At 52.6% G+C, this 24,262-nt stretch overlaps 1 protein-coding gene across 2 annotated transcripts in view; it reads left to right on the top strand.

The window, feature by feature from the left end:
• The window catches only part of LOC140399303 (fibrinogen C domain-containing protein 1-like), a 65,438-nt gene that overhangs the window by 16,703 nt on the left and 24,473 nt on the right, over window positions 1-24,262 (top strand). For both annotated transcript variants that reach the window (XM_072488805.1, XM_072488804.1), the window contains exons 2-5: window positions 2,144-2,617; window positions 8,116-8,278; window positions 13,810-13,946; window positions 20,983-21,079. In XM_072488805.1, coding sequence (XP_072344906.1) covers window positions 2,144-2,617; window positions 8,116-8,278; window positions 13,810-13,946; window positions 20,983-21,079 — 871 coding nt within the window. The remainder of the gene's footprint in view (window positions 1-2,143; window positions 2,618-8,115; window positions 8,279-13,809; window positions 13,947-20,982; window positions 21,080-24,262) is intronic.

The raw sequence follows: 24,262 nt of genomic DNA on the forward strand, positions 1-24,262 counted from the left end.
CACGTGACCTCGGAGCGGGAGTCGTCAATTTAGCCTCCCGAGCCTAACACCCTCAATGTGATCATGGCTGATCCCATCCTGGCCCCAACTCCACCGTCCTGCCCGTTCTCCATAACCCTGCAACCCATTACCAATTAAAAATCTGTCTAACTCCTCCTTAAATTTACTCACTGTCCCAGCATCCACCGCACTCACTCTGGGGTAGCAAATTCCACAGATTCACAACCCTTTGGGAGAAGTAGTTTTTCCTCAAATCTGTTTTAAGTTTGCTACCTCTTATTCCAAGATTATGACCTCTCATTTTAGAATGCCCCACACAAGGAAGCATCAGCTCCTCGTCACTTTAGCGTACCTGTTAGCATCTTCTATACCTCAATTAGACCTCCCCTTATTCTTCGAAATTCGAGAGAGTATCGGCCGAAACTGTTCATTCTCTCCTCATACGACAAACCCCTCATCTCTGGGATCAACCTCGTGAACCTCCTCTGAACTGCCTCCAATGCAACTACATCTTTCTTCAAATAAGGGGCCCAAAACTGTGCACAATACTCCAGGACTCACCAATGCCTTGTATAGCTGCAACAACACTTTCTTACCTTTATACTCAATTCCTTTAACTATAAATGCCAACATTCCATTCACTTTCTTTATTACCTGCTGCACCTGCGTGCTAGTTTTCTGCGACACATACACAAAGACACCCAGACCTCTCTGCATCGGAGCTCCCCGAATACTCTCCCCATTTAGATAATAAGTTGCCATCCCATTTTTTCGACCAAAATGCACCTTATCCAAGCCTTTCGGAAGTCCAGATATAGTACATCTACAGGATCCCCATTATCCACTTTGTTTGTTACATCTTCGAAGAACTCTAGCAAATCAGTCAAACATGATTTGCCCTTCATGAAACCATGCTGACTCTGATGGATAGCATTTTGACTTTCCAAATGTCCTGATATTATGTCCTTGATAATTGGTACTAACAATTTTCCAACAACAGATGTTATACTAACTGGTCTGTAGTTTCCCATATTCTGCCTCCCTCCGTTTTTGAATAAGGATGTTACATTAGCATTTTCCAATCCACTCGAACCTTTCCCGTGTCCATAGAATTTTGGAGTATCATAACCAATGGATCCACTGCCACTTCCTTTAACACCCAAGGATGTAGGCTATCAGGCCCTGGGGACTTGTCTGCCCTCAATCCCAAGAGATTGTTGAGTACCGTTTCCCTATTGATGCTGATTGTTCCAAATTCCACCCTTTCTAAATTGCCTGTACCTATAGGAATGGTACTAATGTCCTCCACCATGAAAACAGTTCTTGACCCCTTTGGCCTCCTGAACATCCCTGATTTTAATCGCTCCACCACTAGCAGCCGTTCCTTCAGCTGCCTGGTCCCCAAGGACAGCAGGGTGGCACTGCTGCCTCACAGAGCCAGGGACCTTGGGTTCAGTTCTGGTGTTGGGTGACTGTGGAGTTTGTACATTCTCCCCGTGCCTGCGTGGGTTTCCTCTGGTTTCCTCCCACAGTCCAAAAGGTGCAGGTGAGGTGGATTGGCCATGGTAAATTGTCCCTTAGTGTCCAAAAGGTTAGGTGGGGTTACGTGGTGGGGGCGGGGAAGTGGGCCCTCTTTCAGTCTTTGCAGACTCGATGGGCTGAGTGGCCTCCTCCTGCACTGAAGGGATTCTATACTACGAGGCCAAGTTAAATCACGACAGAGATTTATTAACAAACTGGCGAACTATATATACAGATAAGAACAACACCAATTCTGGACTGGTCTCATTGACTCCAGGGCTTACACTGCCAGTATCCCTCCCCAACCGTGTCCCCATCCTAACCCCCGATAGGCTCAGGTTTGCATGCTCCATCCCCATAGGTTCCAGGGTGGGTCACATGGCGCACGAAGGCTCGTCCCTTAGAGGGTCAACACCATCACAATCCTTAAACCTCTCTACACCTCTCCTCCTTCAAGACCCCCCTTTAAAACCTTCCTCTTTGACCAAACGTGAGGTCTCCCATCCTAATATCTCATAATGTGGCTTGATGTCAAATTCTGTTCGGTAATGACGTTAAAGGTGCTGTATAATTGCCGTTACGCGCTGAAATCCTAATTTATCAGATACTCTTCTCGTTACAGAAGCTGAGCTGCGGTTACATGGTGTGTTTGGTGCTGCTGTTCCTGGCAGTGTTACTCGCTATGGCAGTGACGGGCGCCCTCCTCTTCCTCAACCAGTATCACCACGCCCCGGACACCCCTCCTCTCATCAGCACTAACCAGGACAAGACGCAGGCCCTGGTCACCATCGACCGGGCCGACAGCTCCAAGATCAACATCTTCATCGACCCCAACTGTCCAGATTACCAAAGCAACCTGGCCCGCCTGGAGGGCCTCCAATCATCTCTTCTCGCCGCCGTGTTCAGCCGCGGTGACGAAGTGAAGGCATCCGAGGGGCAGGACCGGGCGCTCCTGGTCACCGTGGCGGACCAGGTGTCCCGGCTCACAGCCCGCACGGCACAGCTGAGGCAGGACTGCGAGACCTTGAAACGGGGTCAGGGCGGCTTGAGCCAAGAACTGAGCTTGCTTCAGTCTGAGCAAGGCAGGCTGATCGAGGTAAGGCAGTGGAATCCACACCAATGAGAGGGAACTGTGGTGATATACATCACTGCAAGTACACAAAGGGTTAATGTACATACACTACACCTAGCTAGACACTAGAGGGAGCACCAGAGACATGACACACAGACAGTCAACCAATAGGTCAGTAAGATAGGACACGAACAATGGGCCGTCACGATACACACAGAGGTGACATTACCACAGGAGGGCATTACACCAACCCATATAAAAGGGCACATCGCACATGCTCAGTCTCTTTCCAGTGGAGACACTATTGAGTACAGACACTGGGTTGATTGAACATCACACCCACCACGTGGATTGTAGCAGACTGGTTCGTCAGTCTGAGTAGCTATAGAAGGATTAACAGTAGCGTTGAATCCAAGAAGGAGAATTGTTAATAGTTTAATAAACATGTTAAAGCTATTTCCAAGTCTGAACCTTCCTTTGTCAGAGGGCACATCAAGGAAGCAGCTTATGCTACGTCAAGAGCATAACAAAACAGGAACCAGGACTCAGAAGCTGAGTTCACCTTAAGGCCTGCTAGGTAGGGGAGGTGGTGGCCTAGTGGTATTGTCACTGGATTAGTAATCCAGGTAGGATCTCAGGTCCCGGGTTCGAATCCCACCACGGCGGATGGTGAAATTTGAACTTTTTGTAAGGACCACGAAGAATCCAGCACGAGTTTTAAGGATACAAAATAATAACATTTATTTACTATAACATATATACACAACAGTAGCCGTAACTTCCCTTGCTACCTTCTCCTTCCTGCTGGTTCCTGAACTGGCCAGCTTATTTATACTAGGAGTTTCTCCGCCCCCCTCATTGGGGAAGCTCATACTCCCACAGGATTGTGGGATAGTCATTAGTCCCCAGCCAATCGTAAGTAGGCAGGTTATAACATCCCTCCCCCCCAAAGTCCAAGGAATCTACCGAAGACCCTGGCGAAGGAGGGCGTCGGACTCGTTTGGCTGCAGGCCGGACGCCATTTGCACGCGGCGCTGGATCAGGCGGCGTGTAACGAGACGGAGACCGGCGCTTCCGTGATGAACGGCGTGGTTGTACATCCACGGCCCGTGGACCCGAGGATTTCCCCTCTGATGCATCCTGTATCCCATCCTCGTCGCCAGTTTTGTAAGGGCCACGAAGAATCCAACACGAGTTTTAAGGATACAAAATAATAACATTTATTTACTATAACATATATACATAACAGTAGCAGTAACTCCCCTTGCTACCTTCTCCTTCCTGCTGGTTCCTGAACTGGCCAGCTTATTTATACTAGGAGTTTCTCCGCCCCCCTCATTGGGGAAGCTCATACTCCCACAGGATTGTGGGATAGTCATTAGTCCCCAGCCAATCGTAAGTAGGCAGGTTATAACAGAACTCAATAAAGAAAATCTGGAATTAAGTCTAATGATGGGCGGCAGGGTGGCGCAGTGGTTAGCACTGCTGCCTCAGGGCGCCGAGGACCCGGGTTCGAATCCCGGCCCTGGGTCACTGTCCGTGTGGAGTTTGCACATTCTCCCCATGTCTGCGTGGGTTTCACCCCCACAACCCAAAGATGTGCAGGCTAGGTGGATTGGCCACGCTAAATTGCCCCTTAATTGGGGGAAAAAAAACTATTTGGGTACTCTTAATTTATTTTTTAAAAGTCTAACGATGACCGTGAAACCATTGCCAATTGTCGTAAAAACCCATCTGGTTCATTAATGTCCTTTAGGGAATTAAATCTGCCATCCTTACCCGGCCTGGCTGACATGTGCCTCCAGACCCACGCAGCAATGTGACCCCCTTTACTGACCCCCGGTGAAATGGCCTCATGAGCCGCTCAGTTCAAGGGTATTTAAGGATGGGCCCCAAATGCTGGCCAAGCCAGCAATGTCCACATCCCAAGGACAAATTTTATTTTAAAATTACATATTTAACACGCATTGCTAGTCATTTTCCCTGTTCCACGACAGCTGCTCCCTGCTATATGATAGGAAGGGAATTTTTAAAAAAATGGAAAATACCCAATTACTTTTTTCCCGATTAAGGGGCAATTTAGCGTGTCCAATCCACCTACCCTGCACATCTTTGGGTTGTGGGGGCGAAACCTACGCAGACATGGGGAGAATGTGCAAACTCCACACGGACAGTAACCCGGGACCGGGATCGAACCAGGGTCCTCAGCGCCGCAGTCCCAGTGCTATCCACTGCGCCACATACCGCCCTAAACCCATGCAAACACGGGGAGAATGTGCAAACTCCACACGGACAGTGACCCAGAGCCGGGATCGAACCTGGGACCTCGGCGCCGTGAGGCAGTAGTGCTAACCACTGAGCCACCGTGCTGCCCTCGATCACAGGAAGGGACAGCCCTTAACTAAATCCCGGAGGTCATTGAAATCGTGGTGGGGTTGATAAAAGTTTGTAAAATCTGGGACTGTTCTTAGGACAGAGAAGGAGGAAGGGAAGATTTAACAGGACTTTTCAAAATAACCAATCATTTTGATTCAGCAAATAACTGTTTCCAGTCGCCGGGGGAACAATAATCGGAGGGACACAGATTGAAGAAGGTCGGAGGAGGAGAGTTTAGTTGTTTTACACAGCAAGGTGTTGTGATCTGGAATGCGCTGCCTAAAATGGTGGTGGATTCAGATTCTATGGTAACTTTAAAAAGGGAATTCGATAAATCGCAAAAAAAATAAGTTTGGGGCTCTGGGGAAATAGCAGGGGAGGGGGACTAATTAGCTAGTACTGCCAACGAGCTAGCACAGGGACGATGGGTGGAATGGCCTCCTTTTTCGGCTGTGAGATCTGCCAATCTTTTTAAACGGCGCCCACATCCACCTTCACCCACGGCGGGCCGGGTATGGTGGCGAGTGAGGCAGCGGACCCAGAAAAAAAACCAGATTCTCCGCACCATGACTCAGCGAGGACTCCTGAGGGATTCACCTGCAGGCCGTACAGGAAAGGCGGGAGGACAACCTTCTGAGCGGCAGGTGCAGGGAGTCTACGCACCTGGCTGTACTGGCCTGGGAGGAGGCCGCCAGGGAGGTCAGCGCCGGTGGTCAACAATGAAGGACAGCTCTGCAGTGCAGGAAAAGGCTGAATGCACTGCTCCATCAGTGTAAGTGAGCCTTCACACTCCTATCTCACACTCTCTTAAGGGCATTAGGCATTCTAAGAGTTAGAGTCCACAGGGCTGCCACACGCGACTAGCAGATGGGATGTCTGCCAGCCACTTTAAGATCACCATATTGTGTTAGATCCTGCACAAACAGCATCTTTATCCCTGACTGGGGAAGGTTCAGCACACACACAGCATCCTCCTGAATTGCCCTTTCATCCATAGCGCTCGCAGTCAATCCAGCCGTCTTTATGTAGGGCAAGCTCACCCACAATTGGCATGAGAGAGGCAAGGCTGGGCAGTTACCCCGGAGGTGAGAGCACTAACGTGCCCTGGAAAACAGGCTGCAGAGATACCGGGTGAGGACGGAGATCATTCCTGAGCCGAAGGCCAGATCCGCCCCCCCCGACAAGGCAGTGAGGGTCCCCCCACAATACATCAACAGCGTGTGGACAATGGCGGTGAGTGGCCTATCGTGGCGGAGTCTGTCCAGTGAATCATTAATGATCTCTTTTCTCTATTCCGTCCACCAGCAAGAAGAGGCGAAGGAATCCCTCCAGCAGATATCTCAACCTCAGACCGCCTCAGATGAGGATGTTGAAGATCGATCTGCTGAAGATCCGTCACTGCGTTCACCCTTGGCCAGCCACAGATACACGCCAGCAAAGCGCAGACAACAAAATTCCAAACTAGCTTCCCACAGGCAGGGAGCTGACTTTTGTTTAATGCCTGATACTGTGTCCTTGCCTGCCGTGATTCCAGAAATTTCCACCTCACGTTTCAGAGCGGGATGAGCTAACAATTACCAAGCAATTAGAATGGAGCAGCGGGTGGAACAAGGGAGTGTTTCCTGTTGACTTTTTCATAGATGTTATTATCATAGAATTTACAATGCAGAAGGAGGCCATTCGGCCCATCGAGTCTGCACCGGCTCTTGGAAAGAGCACCCTACCCAAGGTCAACACCTCCACCCTATCCCCATAACCCAACAACCCCACCCAACACGAAGGGCAATTTTGGACACTAAGGGCAATTTATCATGGCCAATCCACCTAATCTGCACATCTTTGGACTGTGGGAGGAAACCGGAGCACCCGGAGGAAACCCACGCAGACACGGGGAGAACGTGCAGACTCCGCACAGATAGTGACCCAAGCTGGAATCGAACCTGGGACCCTGGAGCTGTGAAGCGATTGTGCTAACCACTATGCTACCGTGCTGCCGACTTGAAGCACCATGGGCTGGACTCACCGTTTTTGAGGCTAAGTGCTGACGCCGGCGTGGGAACTGTGGCGTTGTGCGACGCCAAAATCGGCGCTGAACCCTCACCGATCCTGCGACCGCTGAGGGGCTGCCACGCCGGATAAAACTACCGGCGCCCACGATATAAACGCCTGGAGAATGGCCGGGCCTGTGGTCGCGCATGCGCACGGCGACGACCTGCAGCGGAGGCGCCGTAAAACATGGCGCCGGCCGTGTGCAGACCCGACCTGCCAGATACGGCATCCCTGACCACCTCCCATCAGTCCCCCCCGTCCTTCGCGGAAGCCATCCCCGCCAGCAGCACGGCTGCTGTCCGACTGTGGCGACACTGGACACGCTCCGCAACCGCCACGCCAGGTCCCCGCACGCCTGATACCACATGTGTCCCGCGGCGTCGGGGCAGAGCATCGGGGTGAGGGCCTTCAGGGGATGCGCCAACGCCGTTCCAACGGCATGCGACACGATGACGCCATTTCGGGGAGGGCGGCGGATAGAAAACCGGCGTCAAACCGCGCCTCCCCCCGATTTGGCCGTCGGAAGGGATTCGCTGCCCAATCGCCGATTACGATATCCGCGTCGGGCAACTGAGAATCCCGCCCCATGTTTAAATCAAGGGCTTCAGGATAGCACATGAGTGGTCCCATTTTGCGCCCCGCCTGATTTCTAGCCTCATGAAGTCAGCGTGACTCAGTGAGGAGCTCGCCCATCTCTCTGTGTCACGGGTTCAAGTGCCCACTCTCGGCTGCCACTCCCTCTGAGGTGCCATTTGTGATACTAATACTACTGTATCGGAATTCTAGCACTAATTTTCTTTGACATTTGAATGTCATTGGGTTGCTCAAACTGTTGAATGATGATTGTAAATACTAACAAATTTGAAGGAAAACATAAAGTCACTTCTGTTATGACAGCAAAAGTTACCAATTGGAGAGTCTGTTTGCTTTCTGATTGATAGACTACGAGGCAGATGGGAACCAGTGGGAAGGGTGAAGGGATGGATGGGTGGGAAGGTGAGGGGTCAGAGGCTGGAAGTCACATCGTGACATCTCTGCAAATATGTCCAGTCTGAATCAGCAACCCTGACACTTTCCATTTCTCTTTCCCCACACAGTTACTCTCGGAGAGTCAGGTTAACCTGGTTAAGGTTGTGAGTTCAGTCAGCGATGCACTGGACTCTCTCCAGAGAGAACATCAGGGAGGAACCGCAAGGTCCCATGGGAAGGCTGACCTGATGAAAGGACCTGCCAGAGCCCGTCCCAGGAGCTGCCCGAACGGTGAGTCCATTAGCAATTCCCCCCCTTCTTTTCCCCATTACATCCTTCATCCTTCTCACCCATCAGTCAGTCCTCCCAGCTTTTCCGTACCATGGGGGGGCTGAAGGAGTGAACCTTCTACCCATGCCTGACTGAGAAAGCATAAATTAACAAACTATCTTTAAAGCACCTTTCATGACCTCAGGACATTTTAAAGCACTTTACAGCCATTGTTTTAATCATTGGTTTTTTTTTTTATTTAGAGTGCCCAATTATTTTTTTCCAATTAAGGAGTAATTTAGCATGGCCAATCCAACCACCCTGTACATCTTTGGGGTGTGGAGGTGAAACCCACGCACACACGGGGAGAATGTGCAAACTCCACACGGACAATGACCCAGGGCCGGAATCGAACCCGGGTCCTCAGTGCCGTAGGCAGCAGTGCTAACCACTGCACCACCGTGCTGCTCAAGAGAGACCCTTTCAAGGGCAGATCCAGTACACTTCTGTCTTGTTCGACCCTTCTGCTCAACCTCACAGCAGACTACAGACAGACCTGGCTCCTCTAATTAATCACATCCTCTGTATCCCACTGAGGTGCCCCATGACTTGTTTAACTCGGACTAAACACAATCCCTCATATTATCTAGGGAATATCCAGCAATCAAGACAATATCCCATGAGCCATCTATATGTTAACAAGTAACTGGTTCGAAACTATGGTCACCTTTCCTTTTATGACACCTTAATTACAGCTTTAGCAGACACACTACCTGTATGTATTTTAGACCAGGGTTTTTTAATAACATAGCTGCCACAAGTATAAAATATTGGGCAGGATCTACAGGTCATGTTGCATCTGAAACGGGACTCAGTGCGAGTTAGAATATTGCCGCATTTTCGGGTGAGCTGAAGTTTACGATGAGTAGAAATTGGGAGACTGATCACGTAACTGTTGGAATAATTAAGTCTGTAATGCAGAATGAGGGAATACTTTTATCAGTTCTTAGGTGGTCTACATCAAGTATCTCCCCTTATACTTAGATTCATGCAGTGTAGCGTGGGTGTCAAATTTGTAAGTAACTGGACACTTCCTGCCTTGCAGTCCCATATTTAAAGGTGATAATTATACAAAATGTTCCAAGCAGAAAATCTCTGCAGATCTAATGAATGCATAAATCTGGAGCCTGTCTGCCCATCTGTTCTCATTTATAATCAATCGGTGCATAATCCACACCATTGTCACTTGAGACAGAGTTCTTCAATTAGCTTCAGTTGAGGCTCAGTTTGTAATGCTCCCGCTGATGGGCCAAGAATTTCAGGGTTCAAGTCCCCGTTCGAGTTGCTTCAGCGCATCATCCAGGTTGACAATCCAGTGCAGTGAGAGCTTCATCAGTACATAGGAACATAGGCCTCAGGAGCGTGGGTGTAGGTCCTTCAAGCCTGTATCATCATTCAATAAGAGGGATTAACCATTCACCTGCTCCCGCTCCAGACCTCTGAGATTTCCGCACTACCTCCCACCCAGGCCTTGCCTCCTTCCAGACCCTTCCATCAGGCAGAAGGTACAGACGTCTGAAGACCCGCACATCCAGACACAGGAATTAGCTTCTTTCCCACAGCTACAAAACTCCTCAACGACTCCCCCTAGGACTGATCTGTTCCCTTTCTGGAACAGCCTTCCTTCTTCTAAACTCCAAATGGATGGAGGCCCGACCTGTTCAACCGTTCTTCATGAGGGAAGAACTTCATTCCCCCGGGGTCACTGTCCGTGTGGAGTTTGCACATTCTCCCCGTGTTTGAGTGGATATCACCCCCACAATCTAAAGATGTGCAGGCGAGGTGGATTGGCCACGCTAAATTGCCCCTTAACTGGAAAAAAAGAATTGGGCATTCTAAATTTAAAATAACATTTTTTTTTAAAGAACCTCATCGCAGGAATGAGTCACTGGAAATTTTTATGAACTGCTGCTAAGGCAATTATATAGTTTTTCAAATAAGGAGACCAAAACCATAAACAATACTTGAGTCGTTGTCTCACACCAGGGCCCTGTATTTGTCATCTGCCAAAATTGGATCATCAGCACTGAGGGAGTGCTGCTCTGTCAGAGGGTCAGTACTGAGGGAGTGCTGCTCTGTCACAGGGTCAGTACGGAGGGAGTGCTGCACTGTCAGAGGGTCAGTACTGAGGGAGTGCCGCACTGTCAGAGGGTCAGTACTGAGGGAGTGCCGCACTGTCAGAGGGTCAGTACTGAGGGAGTGCCGCACTGTCAGAGGGTCAGTACTGAGGGAGTGCTGCACTGTCAGAGGGTCAGTACTGAGGGAGTGCCGCACTGTCAGAGGGTCAGTACTGAGGGAGTGCCGCACTGTCAGAGGGTCAGTACTGAGGGAGTGCTGCACTGTCAGAGGGTCAGTACTGAGGGAGTGCTGCACTGTCAGAGGGTCAGTACTGACAGAGTGCTGCTCTGTCAGAGGGTCAGTACTGAAGGAGTGCTGCACTGTCAGAGCATCAGCACTGAGGGAGTGCTGCTCTGTCAGAGGGTCAGTACTGAGGGAGTGCTGCTCTGTAAGAGGGTCAGTACTGAGGGAGTGCTGCACTGTCAGAGGGTCAGTACTGAGGGAGTGCTGCTCTGTCAGTGGGTCAGTACTGAGGGAGTGCTGCACTGTCAAGAGGGTCAGTACTGAGGGAGTGCTGCACTGTCAGAGGGTCAGTACTGAGGGAGTGCTGCACTGTGAGAGGGTCAGTACTGAGGGAGTGCTGCACTGTCAGAGGGTCAGTACTGAGGGAGTGCTGCACTGTCAGAGGGTCAGTACTGATGGAGTGCTGCACTGTCAGAGGGTCAGTACTGAGGGAGTGCTGCACTGTCAGAGGGTCAGTACTGAGGGAGTGCTGCACTGTCAGAGGGTCAGTACTGAGGGAGTGCTGCACTGTCAAGAGGGTCAGTACTGAGGGAGTGCTTATCTGTCAGAGGGTCAGTACGGAGGGAGTGCTGCACTGTCAGAGGATCAGTACTGAGGGATCGCTGCACTGTCAGAGGGTCAGTACTGAGGGAGTGCTTATCTGTCAGAGGGTCAGTACTGAGGGAGTGCTGCACTGTCAAGAGTGTCAGTACTGAGGAAGTGCTGCACTGTCAAAGGGTCAGTACTGAGGGAGTGCTGCACTGTCAGAGGGTCAGTACTGAGGGATCGCTGCACTGTCAGAGGGTCAGTACTGAGGGAGTGCCGCACTGTCAGAGGGTCAGTACTGAGGGAGTGCCCCACTGTCAGAGGGTCAGTACTGAGGGAGCGCTGCACTGTCAGAGGGTCAGTACTGAGGGAGTGCTGCACTGTCAGAGGGACAGTACTGAGGGAGTGCCGCACTGTCAGAGGGTCAGTACTGAGGGAGTGCTGCACTGTCAGAGGGTCAGTACTGAGGGAGTGCTTATCTGTCAGAGGGTCAGTACTGAGGGAGTGCTGCACTGTCAAGAGGGTCAGTACTGAGGGAATGCTGCACTGTCAGAGGGTCAGTACTGAGGGAGTGCTGCACTGTCAGAGGGTCAGTACTGAGGGAGTGCTGCACTGTCAAAGGGTCAGTACCGAGGGAGTGCTGCACTGTCAGAGGGACAGTACTGAGGGATCGCTGCACTGTCAGAGGGTCAGTACTGAGGGAGTGCCGCACTGTCAGAGGGTCAGTACTGAGGGAGTGCTGCACTGTCAGAGGGTCAGTACTGAGGGAGCGCTGCACTGTCAGAGGGTCAGTACTGAGGGATCGCTGCACTGTCAGAGGGTCAGTACTGAGGGAGTGCCGCACTGTCAGAGGGTCAGTACTGAGGGAGTGCTGCACTGTCAAGAGGGTCAGTACTGAGGGAGTGCTTATCTGTCAGAGGGTCAGTACGGAGGGAGTGCTGCACTGTCAGAGGATCAGTACTGAGGGATCGCTGCACTGTCAGAGGGTCAGTACTGAGGGAGTGCTTATCTGTCAGAGGGTCAGTACTGAGGGAGTGCTGCACTGTCAAGAGTGTCAGTACTGAGGAAGTGCTGCACTGTCAAAGGGTCAGTACTGAGGGAGTGCTGCACTGTCAGAGGGTCAGTACTGAGGGATCGCTGCACTGTCAGAGGGTCAGTACTGAGGGAGTGCCGCACTGTCAGAGGGTCAGTACTGAGGGAGTGCCCCACTGTCAGAGGGTCAGTACTGAGGGAGCGCTGCACTGTCAGAGGGTCAGTACTGAGGGAGTGCTGCACTGTCAGAGGGACAGTACTGAGGGAGTGCCGCACTGTCAGAGGGTCAGTACTGAGGGAGTGCTGCACTGTCAGAGGGTCAGTACTGAGGGAGTGCTTATCTGTCAGAGGGTCAGTACTGAGGGAGTGCTGCACTGTCAAGAGGGTCAGTACTGAGGGAATGCTGCACTGTCAGAGGGTCAGTACTGAGGGAGTGCTGCACTGTCAGAGGGTCAGTACTGAGGGAGTGCTGCACTGTCAAAGGGTCAGTACCGAGGGAGTGCTGCACTGTCAGAGGGACAGTACTGAGGGATCGCTGCACTGTCAGAGGGTCAGTACTGAGGGAGTGCCGCACTGTCAGAGGGTCAGTACTGAGGGAGTGCTGCACTGTCAGAGGGTCAGTACTGAGGGAGCGCTGCACTGTCAGAGGGTCAGTACTGAGGGAGTGCTGCATTGTCAGAGGGACAGTACTGAGGGAGTGCCACACTGTCAGAGGGTCAGTACTGAGGGAGTGCTGCACTGTCAGAGGGTCAGTACTGAGGGAGTGCTGCACTGTCAGAGGGTCAGTACTGAGGGAGTGCTTATCTGTCAGAGAGTCAGTACTGAGAGAGTGCTGCACTGTCAAGAGGGTCAGTACTGTGGGAGTGCCGCACTGTGAGAGGGTCAGTACTGAGGGAGTGCTGCACTGTCAGAGGGTCAGTACTGAGGGAGTGCTGCACTGTCAAAAGGTCAGTACTGAGGGAGTGCGGCACTGTCAGAGGGTCAGTACTGTGGGAGTGCCGCACTGTGAGAAGGTCAGTACTGAGGGAGTGCTGCACTGTCAGAGGGTCAGTACTGTGTGTGCGCTGAACTGTCGGAGGGGCAATATTGAGAAAGTACGACAAACTCTGGGAGTAAGTACTGAGAGAGTGCCACAGAGTCAGAGTTCCGTCTTTTGGATGAAACATTAAACTGAGAGCCTGTCAGCTCTCTTATGTGGAAGTAAAGATCCCATGGCAACTATTTTGAAGAACAGCAGAGGAGTACTCCCTGGTGACCAATAATTATTTCTCAATCTACTTTGCAAAAACAGATTATCTGGTCATTATCCCATTGCTGTTTGTGGGAGCTTGCTGTGCGCACCTTGGTTGCTGCGTTATCCACATTACAACAATGACTGTACTTTAAAGGCACTTTGTTGGCTTTGAAGCTTTCTGGGGACGTCTTCAGGTCATGAAAGGCGCTATATAAATGCATGTATATCTTTTAGCTCTTCATTTTCTAACTTTTAATATGTTTGTCATCCCAAATGCTCTGATGAACATTAAAAATTAGTTCATTAAACCCATTCTTTCCTCTTTGGAAATCCCTTGCAGATCCTCGGCCGAGAGATTGCTACGATATCTACATGTCTGGACAGAGAGAGGATGGAATCTATTCAATATTTCCAACCCACTATCCTGCCGGATTTCAGGTTTCCTGTGACATGACGATGGCTGGGGGAGGTTGGACTGTGAGTATTCGATCCAAGTTTGCAAAATCAGCGCTGAAAGTCTTATGTCTTTAATGAAATTCCATCCTCCCAAATTCCATTCCATTCCCTCTCGCAGGATCTCGGTGTTCCTCCAGTTCTGGCCTCCCACAATAAGGCAGTCGTGTCTTCAGCTACGTTCTGGCCTCCTGCCCTCTGGAACTCCCTCCCTCACAGCTCTGTAACTGTACCTACACCATACGGACTGCAGCAGTCCACCCCACCTACTGGTGAACAAATAAAAGGAAAAACCCCTCCGTAAATCACTGTCTCGCTCCCTATCATAATATATGATGTGGAGATGCCGGCGTTGGACTGGGGTGAGCACAGTAAGAAGTCTTACAACACCAGGTTAAAGTCCAACAGGTTTGTTTCGATGTCAGTAGCTTTCGGAGCGCTGCTCCTTCCTCAGGTGAATGAAGAGGTATGTTCCAGAAACACATATATAGACAGATTCAAAGATGCCAGACAATGCTTGGAATGCGAGCATTGGCAGGTGATTAAATCTTTACAGATCCAGAGATGGGGTAACCCCAGGTTAAAGAGGTGTGAATTGTGTCAAGCCAGGACAGTTGGTAGGATTTTGCAGGCCAGATGGTGGGGGATGAATGTAATGCGACATGAATCCCAGGTCCCTGGCGCTGTGAAGTCACAGTGCTAACCACTGTGCTATCTTTAAATCTACTTTTGACCAAACCTTTAGCCACCTGTTCCAGAATCGCAGGATCCCGCCAGGGCAGCAGGAGGCAATTTGGCTCATTGAGTCTGCACCAATCCTGTACCTAGGCCACTCCCTGGCAACCCCGTAAACAAACTAACCTTTGGGACACCAATGGGCAATTCAGCACGGCCAATCCACCTAACCTGCACATCTATGGACTTGTGGGAGGAAACCGGAGCACCCGGAGGAAATCCACGCAGACATGGGGAGAACGTGCAGACTCCGCACAGACAGTGACCCAAAGTCAGAATGGAACCCGGGCCCCTGCCGCTGTGAGGCAGCAGTGCTAACCACTGTGCCGCCCCGCTTTGTGTTCCTCAGTGTCAGACTTTACTCCTTGAAATCATCCAGGATGTTTCGCTACTTTCCTGGGGCTATATGTGTGCAAGCTGCGGTTGTTGAATGAGATCCATCTCCAACCCCTGGGTTGCCAACCCTCCACCATTGCCCTGTAGAGTCTCCAGGTATTGAAGATAAATCTCCCCGGCGCTGCAGAAAGCAAGGCACAGGAGGAAACAAATCGCGGGGCCATTGACAAAGGTTGTGCCTTTTCAATCTGTGAACACCTCGTGACAGGCACCGGGCGCGATTTACCGGCCTCGTTGTGGCGGACGTGGTGACGGGACGAGGCCGTTGAATCTCCGTTTGGGTCTAGGCCGGAGAGGGGCCATGTCCATAAAAGGCAGGATGAAGGGGGGGGGGGCGAGAAAGGTAGTATTATGGGTCCTCATAAAGATTGGGGGGTTAAGGGTGGGGGTCCAGAATGGGGGGGGGGGATGCAAAAGGTTGGGAGACCTGAAAATGAGAGTCATCAGCCACCCATAATGGGGTGTATTAACCTGGGGGGGGGGGTGATGCCCATATGTGTGGAGGGTGACACTGCCCATGGGTGGGCAGTGTGGGGGACCCTCAAACTCACTTATAGATCAGGGCACCCTTTCAAAATGGCAGCCCAATCGCTGAGGAGCCGCTCACACTCTGTCATGGGTTCAGTTCCCCAGTGAATTAAACCAGCTGATTCTCCGGTCACTGATGGCAAATCAGTGTTCGGCATTCGGCCGGATAATCAAAGTTCCCAACCAAATCGGGGGCGGCGCCGCTTTCACGTTGCTCCGCCTCCTCCAAAGCGGCGCGTCACATATCGACGGCCTCAGGCCATTGGCTGAGGCCCACCTCCGATGCTCCGCCCCCGACCGGCCTCGTTCCCGACGGCGCGGGCCACGGGTGGTCTCAGCCGTGGGGGAACTCGGCGTGGGGGCTGCGGACTCAGTCCAGCACCGCCACAGTTGGGGGGCGTGCCGACCCGCGGGCAGGGGGGGGAACGTTAATAGGGGCTGGGGGCACTATGGGAGGGTGGTCCAGGGCGCGCGAGCCGGTCGAAGGGGGTGGGCTATTTCGCGGGCCGGGTCCGTGAGCATCCGCCGCCATGTCGCACAGCGCGGCCGCCGCCGGGCACACGTGCGGCCACGGACCCGGCAATTCTCCGGGCCGTATCGGCAGCTAGAGTCGGGTGCTCCATGCTACCCTCGCCCCAGCAAAACGAGGAATCGGTGACCGTTTTACGCCATTTTGTCTGGTGTAAAACGCCCCCATTCTCACGCCGGAGTGGGGACATAGCCCCAGAACCGGGGAGTCCAGCCCAACATTTCTAAGTTTGGGCTCGACTGGGGAGAAAACGGCAGCACAGTGGTTAGCACTGTTGCTTCACAGCGCCAGGGACCCGGGTTCGATTCCCGGCTTGGGTCACTGTCTGTGCGGAGTCTGCACGTTCTCCCCGTGTCTGCGTGGGTTTCCTCCGGGTGCTCCGGTTTCCTCCCACAAATCCCGAAAGCCGTGCTTGTTGGGTGAATTGGACATTCTGAATTCTCCCTCTGTGTACCCGAACAGGCGGCGGAATGTGGCGACTCGGGGCTTTTCACACTTCATTGCGGTGTTAATGTGGGCCTACTTGTGACAATAAAGATTATTATTATTACATGACTAAGGGCACAATTCTCCCCAAAAATCTCGAAGTTCATTTGTGCGGGTTTTGCAGGGAGTTCCCCATTGCTATCCAATGACACTTATGGCGGGATTCTCTGGCCGCGTTCGCCTGGCGACCGGTGAATCCCACTCGAGATCAATGGATTTCTCCATTGTCCGCGTCTCGCCCGTGGCGTTCTTGTGGCGGACGGGGCGGAAGAATCCAGCCCTGGGGAGTTTTTCACCAGTTTAGCGCACACTTAGAGGGTGCGATTTTCCCAAAAGGGAACAAATTTCCTTCGCGAGCGCGTTTAGCCGCGTGTTTCCCAGAACTCGCAGTGCCACAGTGCACGTCTATTCAACGCGTCTCGCGACTCACGTTGAATAAGGGTCCTGTTCGGGGAACACAGGCCGAGGCTGCACGCAGCCCATTTTTTTTTTTATAGTGGGCAGCGAGAGCACAATGTGGCCGGAGTATCCTGGGATAGCTCTCCCGTGAGCCTCCCGACAGGCTCCGCACCTCGCCGGATTCACCCAAGTCCCGCAGGTGAATGAAGTCGGAACTTCGCCCCAAATGGGCTTGACCAAACGCCGCTCTCGGAAGTAGGTCATAAACCTACTTACGACCCACTCAACCGGAATCCACCGGCCTCCGTCGATTCTCCGGCCTCCTCGGGGAGGCTGCAGCCGGGCGCCGATCAGTGCTGGTTCCACAAAAACGTGGACCAGGCGGAACGCCGCCCGGCGGGGGGGGGGGGGGGGTCTCCCAGGCCATTAGAGACCCCTGGATGGTCAGGGTAGGTGCAGGGTAGCCCACTGACCCTCCCCTTGGAGCATGGGCACCTTGGCACTGCCCAGCTGGCACTGCCACCATGACACTGCCAAGCTGTCTGGGGCGCTGCCTGGGTGCCAGTGCAAGTGTGCTGACGGGAGGCTCCCTGAAAAACCCGCCACAAATTAACTTAGAAATTTGTCCGGAGAATCACGGCCTTAGAAATGTTTTGGTTGAATTCCGCCCACAATAGGGAAGCCATTTTAGTGGAGGCTGCCTTTTCTGTTTCTGGCTTTATCTTGTGCCTCAGCATCACGTTTCTCAGCTTCAATCACCTCACAGCAGCATCGGGCCTCGACACGAAGAAAGCTCTGAATTATAGAGATGGCTCAGGAGGCCTCCACACGTCGAATGAGCAAATCCTGCACTTCCACAACTCTCCTTCCACTGCAAAGGGGAAGTAGCCCGAAGGCAGAGAAGCAGGATTAATATATCCAAGCTTTTTTGATGGATGCGGGAAGAACGTCTGCAGAGAGAGAATCTCTTCCTTTACACATGCTGACTTCTGTAATATTGCTCTTTGCAGCATGTAGCGCACAAAGACTCCGAGAGACAAATAGAGTGAAGTCGATGAGGCTTTATTAAGCGTGACTGTTCCCCTGCAGTTCAGTAACAGACTGGCCTGCGGGGGAGGACTCCTGGTTCTTATACTCCGCCTTCAGGGCGGAGCTAGATGTCAACGGCCAACCAGGACCCGGGATCTGTCAGCCAATGACATCACGGCTTCACAGTCCCACATGACCCCTAATGCATACTACCACATTCACCCCTTGTTAAAAATGAACCCGGCGGGGTGGTGCTTCGCATGGTGGTAGGGGTTTACAAGGCTGGTCCTGGGAGGAAAACTTTCGCATGTCATTACAGTATGTACAAGGTTTTTTTTTGTTTCGAACTATTTACAGTATTCGTCAGGGGAAAAAAAACAAAAAGTTCTCGTTAAAGTCCACATATTGTAGTGTTACATCGACGCCACGAGTCGGTCGGGCGGTCTGGTCGTCCGTGTCGATCGCCTCGGCCCCGGTGGTGGCGGTGGTGCTTGTTCCAGTGTTGTCGTCTCCGGGAGCCTTACGGTTTCTGCTTGGGCTTCACTTCTGGCCGGGCCTGGGAGGAGGACCGATCCTCCCGGGAAGGGGGCAGTCGCGGGGTGCGCCGGTGGCAGGGAGGGGGTGATTGGTGTCGGGGGGGGTGTGCGTGTTGCCGGCGGGCGCCAGATCTCGCAGGGAGACCGTGTCCTGTCGGCCGTCAGGGTACTCCACGTAAGCGTACTGCGGGTTCGCGTGAAGGAGGTGAACCCTTTCGACCAACGGGTCCGACTTGTGCGCCCGCACATGTTTTCGGAGCAAGATGGGTCCTGGGGCCGCCAGCCAGGTCGGCAGCGACGTTCCAGAGGAGGACTTCCTGGGGAAGACAAGGAGGCGCTCATGAGGCGTTTGGTTAGTGCTAGTACACAGTAGCGACCTGATGGAGTGGAGAGCGTCCGGGAGGACCTCCTCCAAAGAGTAGGGGAGGTTGCGGGACTTTATAAAGTGGTAGAACCGAGTGACCCCCGGGTGGCAGAGGTCCTCGTGGAGGGTTTGGAGGCGGTTAATTTGTGCGTTGGCACATGTGCCGCGGGATAGGGCATCGGACGGCTCGTTCAGCTTTCCGGGACGGTACAGGATCTCATAGTTGAAGGTGGAGAGCTCGATCCTCCACCTTAAGATCTTGTCGTTTTTGATTTTGCCCCGCTGTGCATTATCGAACATGAAGGCGACCGACCGTTGGTCAGTGAGGAGAGTGAATCTCCTGCCGGCCAGGTAATGCCTCCAATGTCGCACAGCTTCCACTATGGCTTGGGCTTCCTTTTCCACTGAGGAGTGGCGGATTTCTGAAGCGTGGAGGGTTCGGGAGAAAAAGGCCACGGGTCTGCCCGCTTGGTTAAGGGTGGCCGCTAGAGCTACGTCGGAGGCGTCGCTCTCGACCTGGAAGGGGAGGGACTCGTCGATGGCGCGCTACTGAACTGCGGGGGAACAGTCACGCTTAATAAATTGTAGCGCACAAAGACTCCGAGAGACGAATAGAGTGAAGTCGATGAGGCTTTATTAAGCGTGACTGTTCCCCCGCAGTTCAGTAACAGACTGGCCTGCGGGGGGAGGACTCCTGGTTCTTATACTCCGCCTTCAGGGCGGAGCTAGAGGTCAACGGCCAACCAGGACCCGGGATCTGTCAGCCAATGACATCACGGCTTCACAGTCCCACATGACCCCTAATGCATACTACCACACAGCACCAAATATCTTTACAGCAGTCCCCATCTTTATATCTATCCTGGCGAGAGCTGACAGAGGCCATTCAGCCCTTTTAGCACTTCCATCCACACAAACTGGCAGACCCACCTGTCCCATCCACGGTCACAGCGCTTCATTGCTTCTTCAATCAATGGATATATTGTTTCCTCCAATGTTGGATCGTTCTGGCTGGGATTTCCAGCCCTTCCGCTGGGGGATCTTTCAGTCCCACCGAAGGCAACCCCCTTGGCAGGTTTCATGGCGACAGAGAAGGTGAGACAAAGAAATTGGCGTAGACTTCAACGGGGCGAGCAGATCCCACCAACAGGAAATTATGAGCTGTGTCTGTCGCTGGAAAACATGCGGTGGAGCGCCAGAAAATCTCGCTGTTGTAACCTGCACGGGATAATTAGCTACCCAATGGATCTCGGGGAATACGAGCACCCCGATAAGGGGCCGGGGGAATTGTTAACCGTTTCTTTGTATAAATAGAGCTGGACAGTAAGGTACCAGCTATAGAGAAGACCCAGAAGTGAACTGGTGCTGTGTAAATGCTATTGTAAAAAAGTTATGTTTTATTGACTCAACAAATTTGTATTGATTTGGCCACAGTAGACTCTGATCCTTCCTCCAAATCCCTGTGACACTCCACAGGGTTACTGCCCTCCAAACTGAGAAAGACCCCTTTATTGCTACCTGCTGCTTTCTGTCAGTTAGCCAATCCTCTATCCAGGCCAGAATCTTACCCATGCCTTTGAAAATCCAAATATACAACATCGACTGGTTCTCCTGTATCTACTCTGGCCGATATCTCCTCAAAGAACCCTAGTAAATTTATCTGACATCATTTCCCCTTCATGAAACCATGCTGACTCTGCTGGATCAGATTATGACTTTCCAAATACACCGCTATTCTCTCCTTGATAATTGATTCTCATATTTTTCCAATAGTCGAAGTTAGACTAACAGTAGTTTTCTCCATTTTGCCTCCTTCCCTTTTTGACCCAAGGGTCAGTACTGTGGGAGTGCCGCAATGCCAGAGGGTCAGTACTGAGGGAGGGTCACAATGTTGAGGTGCCTTCTTCGCTCTGTGTCCACACCCTCTGTCAGTTTCCCATTTGATTAGCCAGACTAGGGAGTGGGGAGAGGAGGGGACCTCACTTTGTGGTGAACTTTTTGATTGAACTTTGAATGTTTGTTCACAGTACGGCTCATACTTTGCTATGTTTATTGCAGGTGTTTCAACGGCGGAAGGATGGATCAGTGAATTTTTTCCAAGGATGGGATGCCTACAAGAACGGATTTGGGAAGATTACAGGAGAGCACTGGTTGGGTAAGTGTTCAGAAGGCCGGTCAACCCTCATGTCAATTCTGACCTTCAGTTAGACCACAGCTGATCTGCATCTCAACTCCATCCAACTGCATTCACTCTATTGCCCTTAATACCCAATACAAAATGTCACTCTTTTGTGGGATGTGGGCATTTGGGGGTCACAGTGGTTAGCACTGCTGCCTCACAGCACCAGGGACCTGGGTTCAATTCCCGCCTCGGTTGACTGTCTCTGTGGAGTTTGTACGTTCTCACCGTGTCTGCATGGGTTTCCTCCGGGTGCTCCGGTTTCCTCCCACAGTCCAAAGATGTGCAGGTTAGGTGGATTGGGCACGCCAAATTGCCCGTAGTGTCCAAAGGGTAGGTGGGGTTATGGGGTTAGAGGGATAGGGTGGGGTAGTGGGTCTAGTTTGGGTGCTCTTTCAGAGGATTAGTGTAGACACGATGGGTCAAATGGCCTCTTTCTGCATTGTAGGAGTTCTATGTAGGTCTCAATCTTGGAAACATCCAACCTTTCCCACAATGCTCAGAGCTTTTTGGAGGATGGGCTGTTTCTCTGACAGGCTCGACTTGTACCTCCTGAGGTTTAGAAGATTAAGAGACAACTTGATTATAACATATTCCCGTAACAGCCTCCCCGAACAGGCGCCGGAATTTGGCGACTAGGGGCTTTTCACAGTAACTTCATTTGAAGCCTACTTGTGACAATAAGCGATTTTCATTTCATATTAGATTCTGAGAGGTTTTGACAGGGTGGACGTGGAGAGGATGTTTCGCCTCGAGAGAGAATCTAGCAGGGATCACGGTTTAAAAATAAGGGGTGGGATTCTTCGTTGCCCAACGCCGATATCGTAATCGCTGATCGGGCGGAGAATCCCTTTTGGCCCCCCTTTGGGGGTGGTGCCGGTTTGATGCCAGTTTTCTATTCTCCGTCCCCTCCGACATGGCGTCATTGCGCCGTGGGCTGCACGCTGTTGGAACGGCGTTGGGGCGTCTAAAGAAGGCCCTCCCACGATACTCCGCCCCTGACGGGCACAGTTCCCGACCGCGTGGGGGGCGTGTGGTCTGAGCGGTGCGGAACCCAGCATGGCGGCCGGGAGGCGTGTTGCAGGCCGGGGAGGCTTCCGCGAGGGCTGGGGGGGCTGGTGGGGGTGGGGGGGGAAGTGGGGGGGTGGCCAGGGGCACGGTATTTGGCAGGTCAGGACCATGCACGGCTGGTGCCATGTTGTACGGCGCGACCGCTGCAGGTCGTCGCCGTGCGCATGCGCGACCACAGACCCAGCCATTCTCTGCCCGTTTTTGGCGTGGGAGCCGGGAGTTTTAGCCGGCTTGGCTGCTAGCTCCTCACCGGTCCCAGGATCGATGAGGGTTCAGCGCCAATTTTGGCATCATGAAACGCCACATTTCCCACGCCGGCATCAGCACTTAGCCGCAAAATCAGTGTCCAGCCCACGGTGTCACCCATTTAAGACAGATGAGGATAGATATTTTCTCTCAGAGGGTGGCGAGTCTCTGGAACTCTCTGCCTCAAACGGCAGTGGAGGCAGAATCCTTCAATATTTTTAAGGCCGCGGTAGATAGGGGGCGAGATTCTCCCAGCCCTGGGACGAAGAATCCCCGCGAATGGGCCACGCCACCGCGATTCTCCACAGTGCGGAGAATCGGCGCCATTGCCGCTGGCGAGGTTGGCGTGCCGCCGGTCGCTCTACACGGCCGGCCGGCCGATTCTCCGGCCCGGATGGGCCGAGCGGCCGTAGGAAAAGAGCCGAGACCCGCCGGCGCCGTTCTAACCTGCTCTGGGCCGGCGGGACCTTGGCGTGTAAGGGTTGGGCGGCGGCCTGTGGGGGAGGGAGGGGGCATGGAGGGCGGCTCCGACCACGGGGGTGGGGGGGGCCTCTGATGTGGCCTGGCCCGCGATCGGGACCCACCGATCGGTGGGCCGGCCTGGGTGGCTGGGGGCCTCCTTTCCTACGCGCCGGCCCCTGTAGCCCTGCGCCATGTTGCGTCGGGGCCGGCTCGTTGAAGGAGGCCACTGCGCATGCACATGTTAGCGCCACTGCGCATGGCCTCGATGGCACCGGCGCACAGTTCGTGCCGGGATCTGCAGCTGGAGCGGCACAAACCACTCCAGCGCCGCGCTGGCCCCCTGTAGTGGCCAGAATTAGACGTGGGAGCGGCCCGTTCACGCCATTGTAAAACGCGACGGCGTTTACGGCGGCATGGACACTCTGCCGCGGGATTGGAGAATCCCGCCCAGGGATCTTGATAAGCAAAGAGGTGAAAGGTTATCGGGGGCTAGGTGGGAATGTGGGGTTCATGTTACAATCAGATCAGCCATCACCTTATTGAATGTCGGAACTGACTTGAGGGGCTGAGTGGCCTACTCCTGTCCCAGTTTGTATGTTCATATCTTGTATCAATAGTTTGCTCTGATGTGCTTGTGATGCACAAAGACGAGAGTAGTGGAATAATCGAGGCTTTATTGAGCAAAGATTTGTGCCTCCTGTAGCTGGAACCAGAACGGTGCTGCAGCACCAGCGAGCACACACATTTATACCCCGCCTACTGGGCGGAGCCAGCAGGCAGGGATTTACCCTTGTACCTCCAGTATGTGTCTTACTGTAATACATATAATACAGCTAGTGGTGACTACCACAGCTTGTGTCAACTTGGTTCAACTGGGAACACATTTGTCACTAAGTTAGAAGGTTGTTTCTGTCTGCTATGTGCGATGTCAGACCAAGGCTCCATCTCCTCTTTACATTAACACTGCAGTGAAGTTACTGTGAAAATCCCCTAGTCGCCACATTCCGGCGCCTGTTTGGGTACACAGGGGGAGAATTCAGAATGTCCAATTCACCTAACAAGCGCGTCTTTCGGGACTTGTGGGAGGAAACCGGAGCACCCAGAGGAAACCCACGCAGACACGGGGGAGAACGTGCAGACTCCGCACAGACAGTGACCCAGCGGGGAATCAAACCTGGAACCCTGGAGCTGTGAAGCAACAGTGATAACCACTGTGCTACCGTGCCGCCCTGAACACAGAAGAGCAGAGGTTCTTCCTGATCGCCAATATTAATCCCTTAACCAAAATCATAAAAAACAGACCTCATGATGTCACTGAGCACTTTACAACCAATCAAGTACTTTTTGAAGTGCTGCCAGTTTTGTAATGTAGGGAATGTG

The sequence above is a fragment of the Scyliorhinus torazame genome, chromosome 22, assembly GCF_047496885.1.
Source record: "Scyliorhinus torazame isolate Kashiwa2021f chromosome 22, sScyTor2.1, whole genome shotgun sequence".
NCBI classification, from domain to species: Eukaryota; Metazoa; Chordata; class Chondrichthyes; order Carcharhiniformes; family Scyliorhinidae; genus Scyliorhinus; species Scyliorhinus torazame.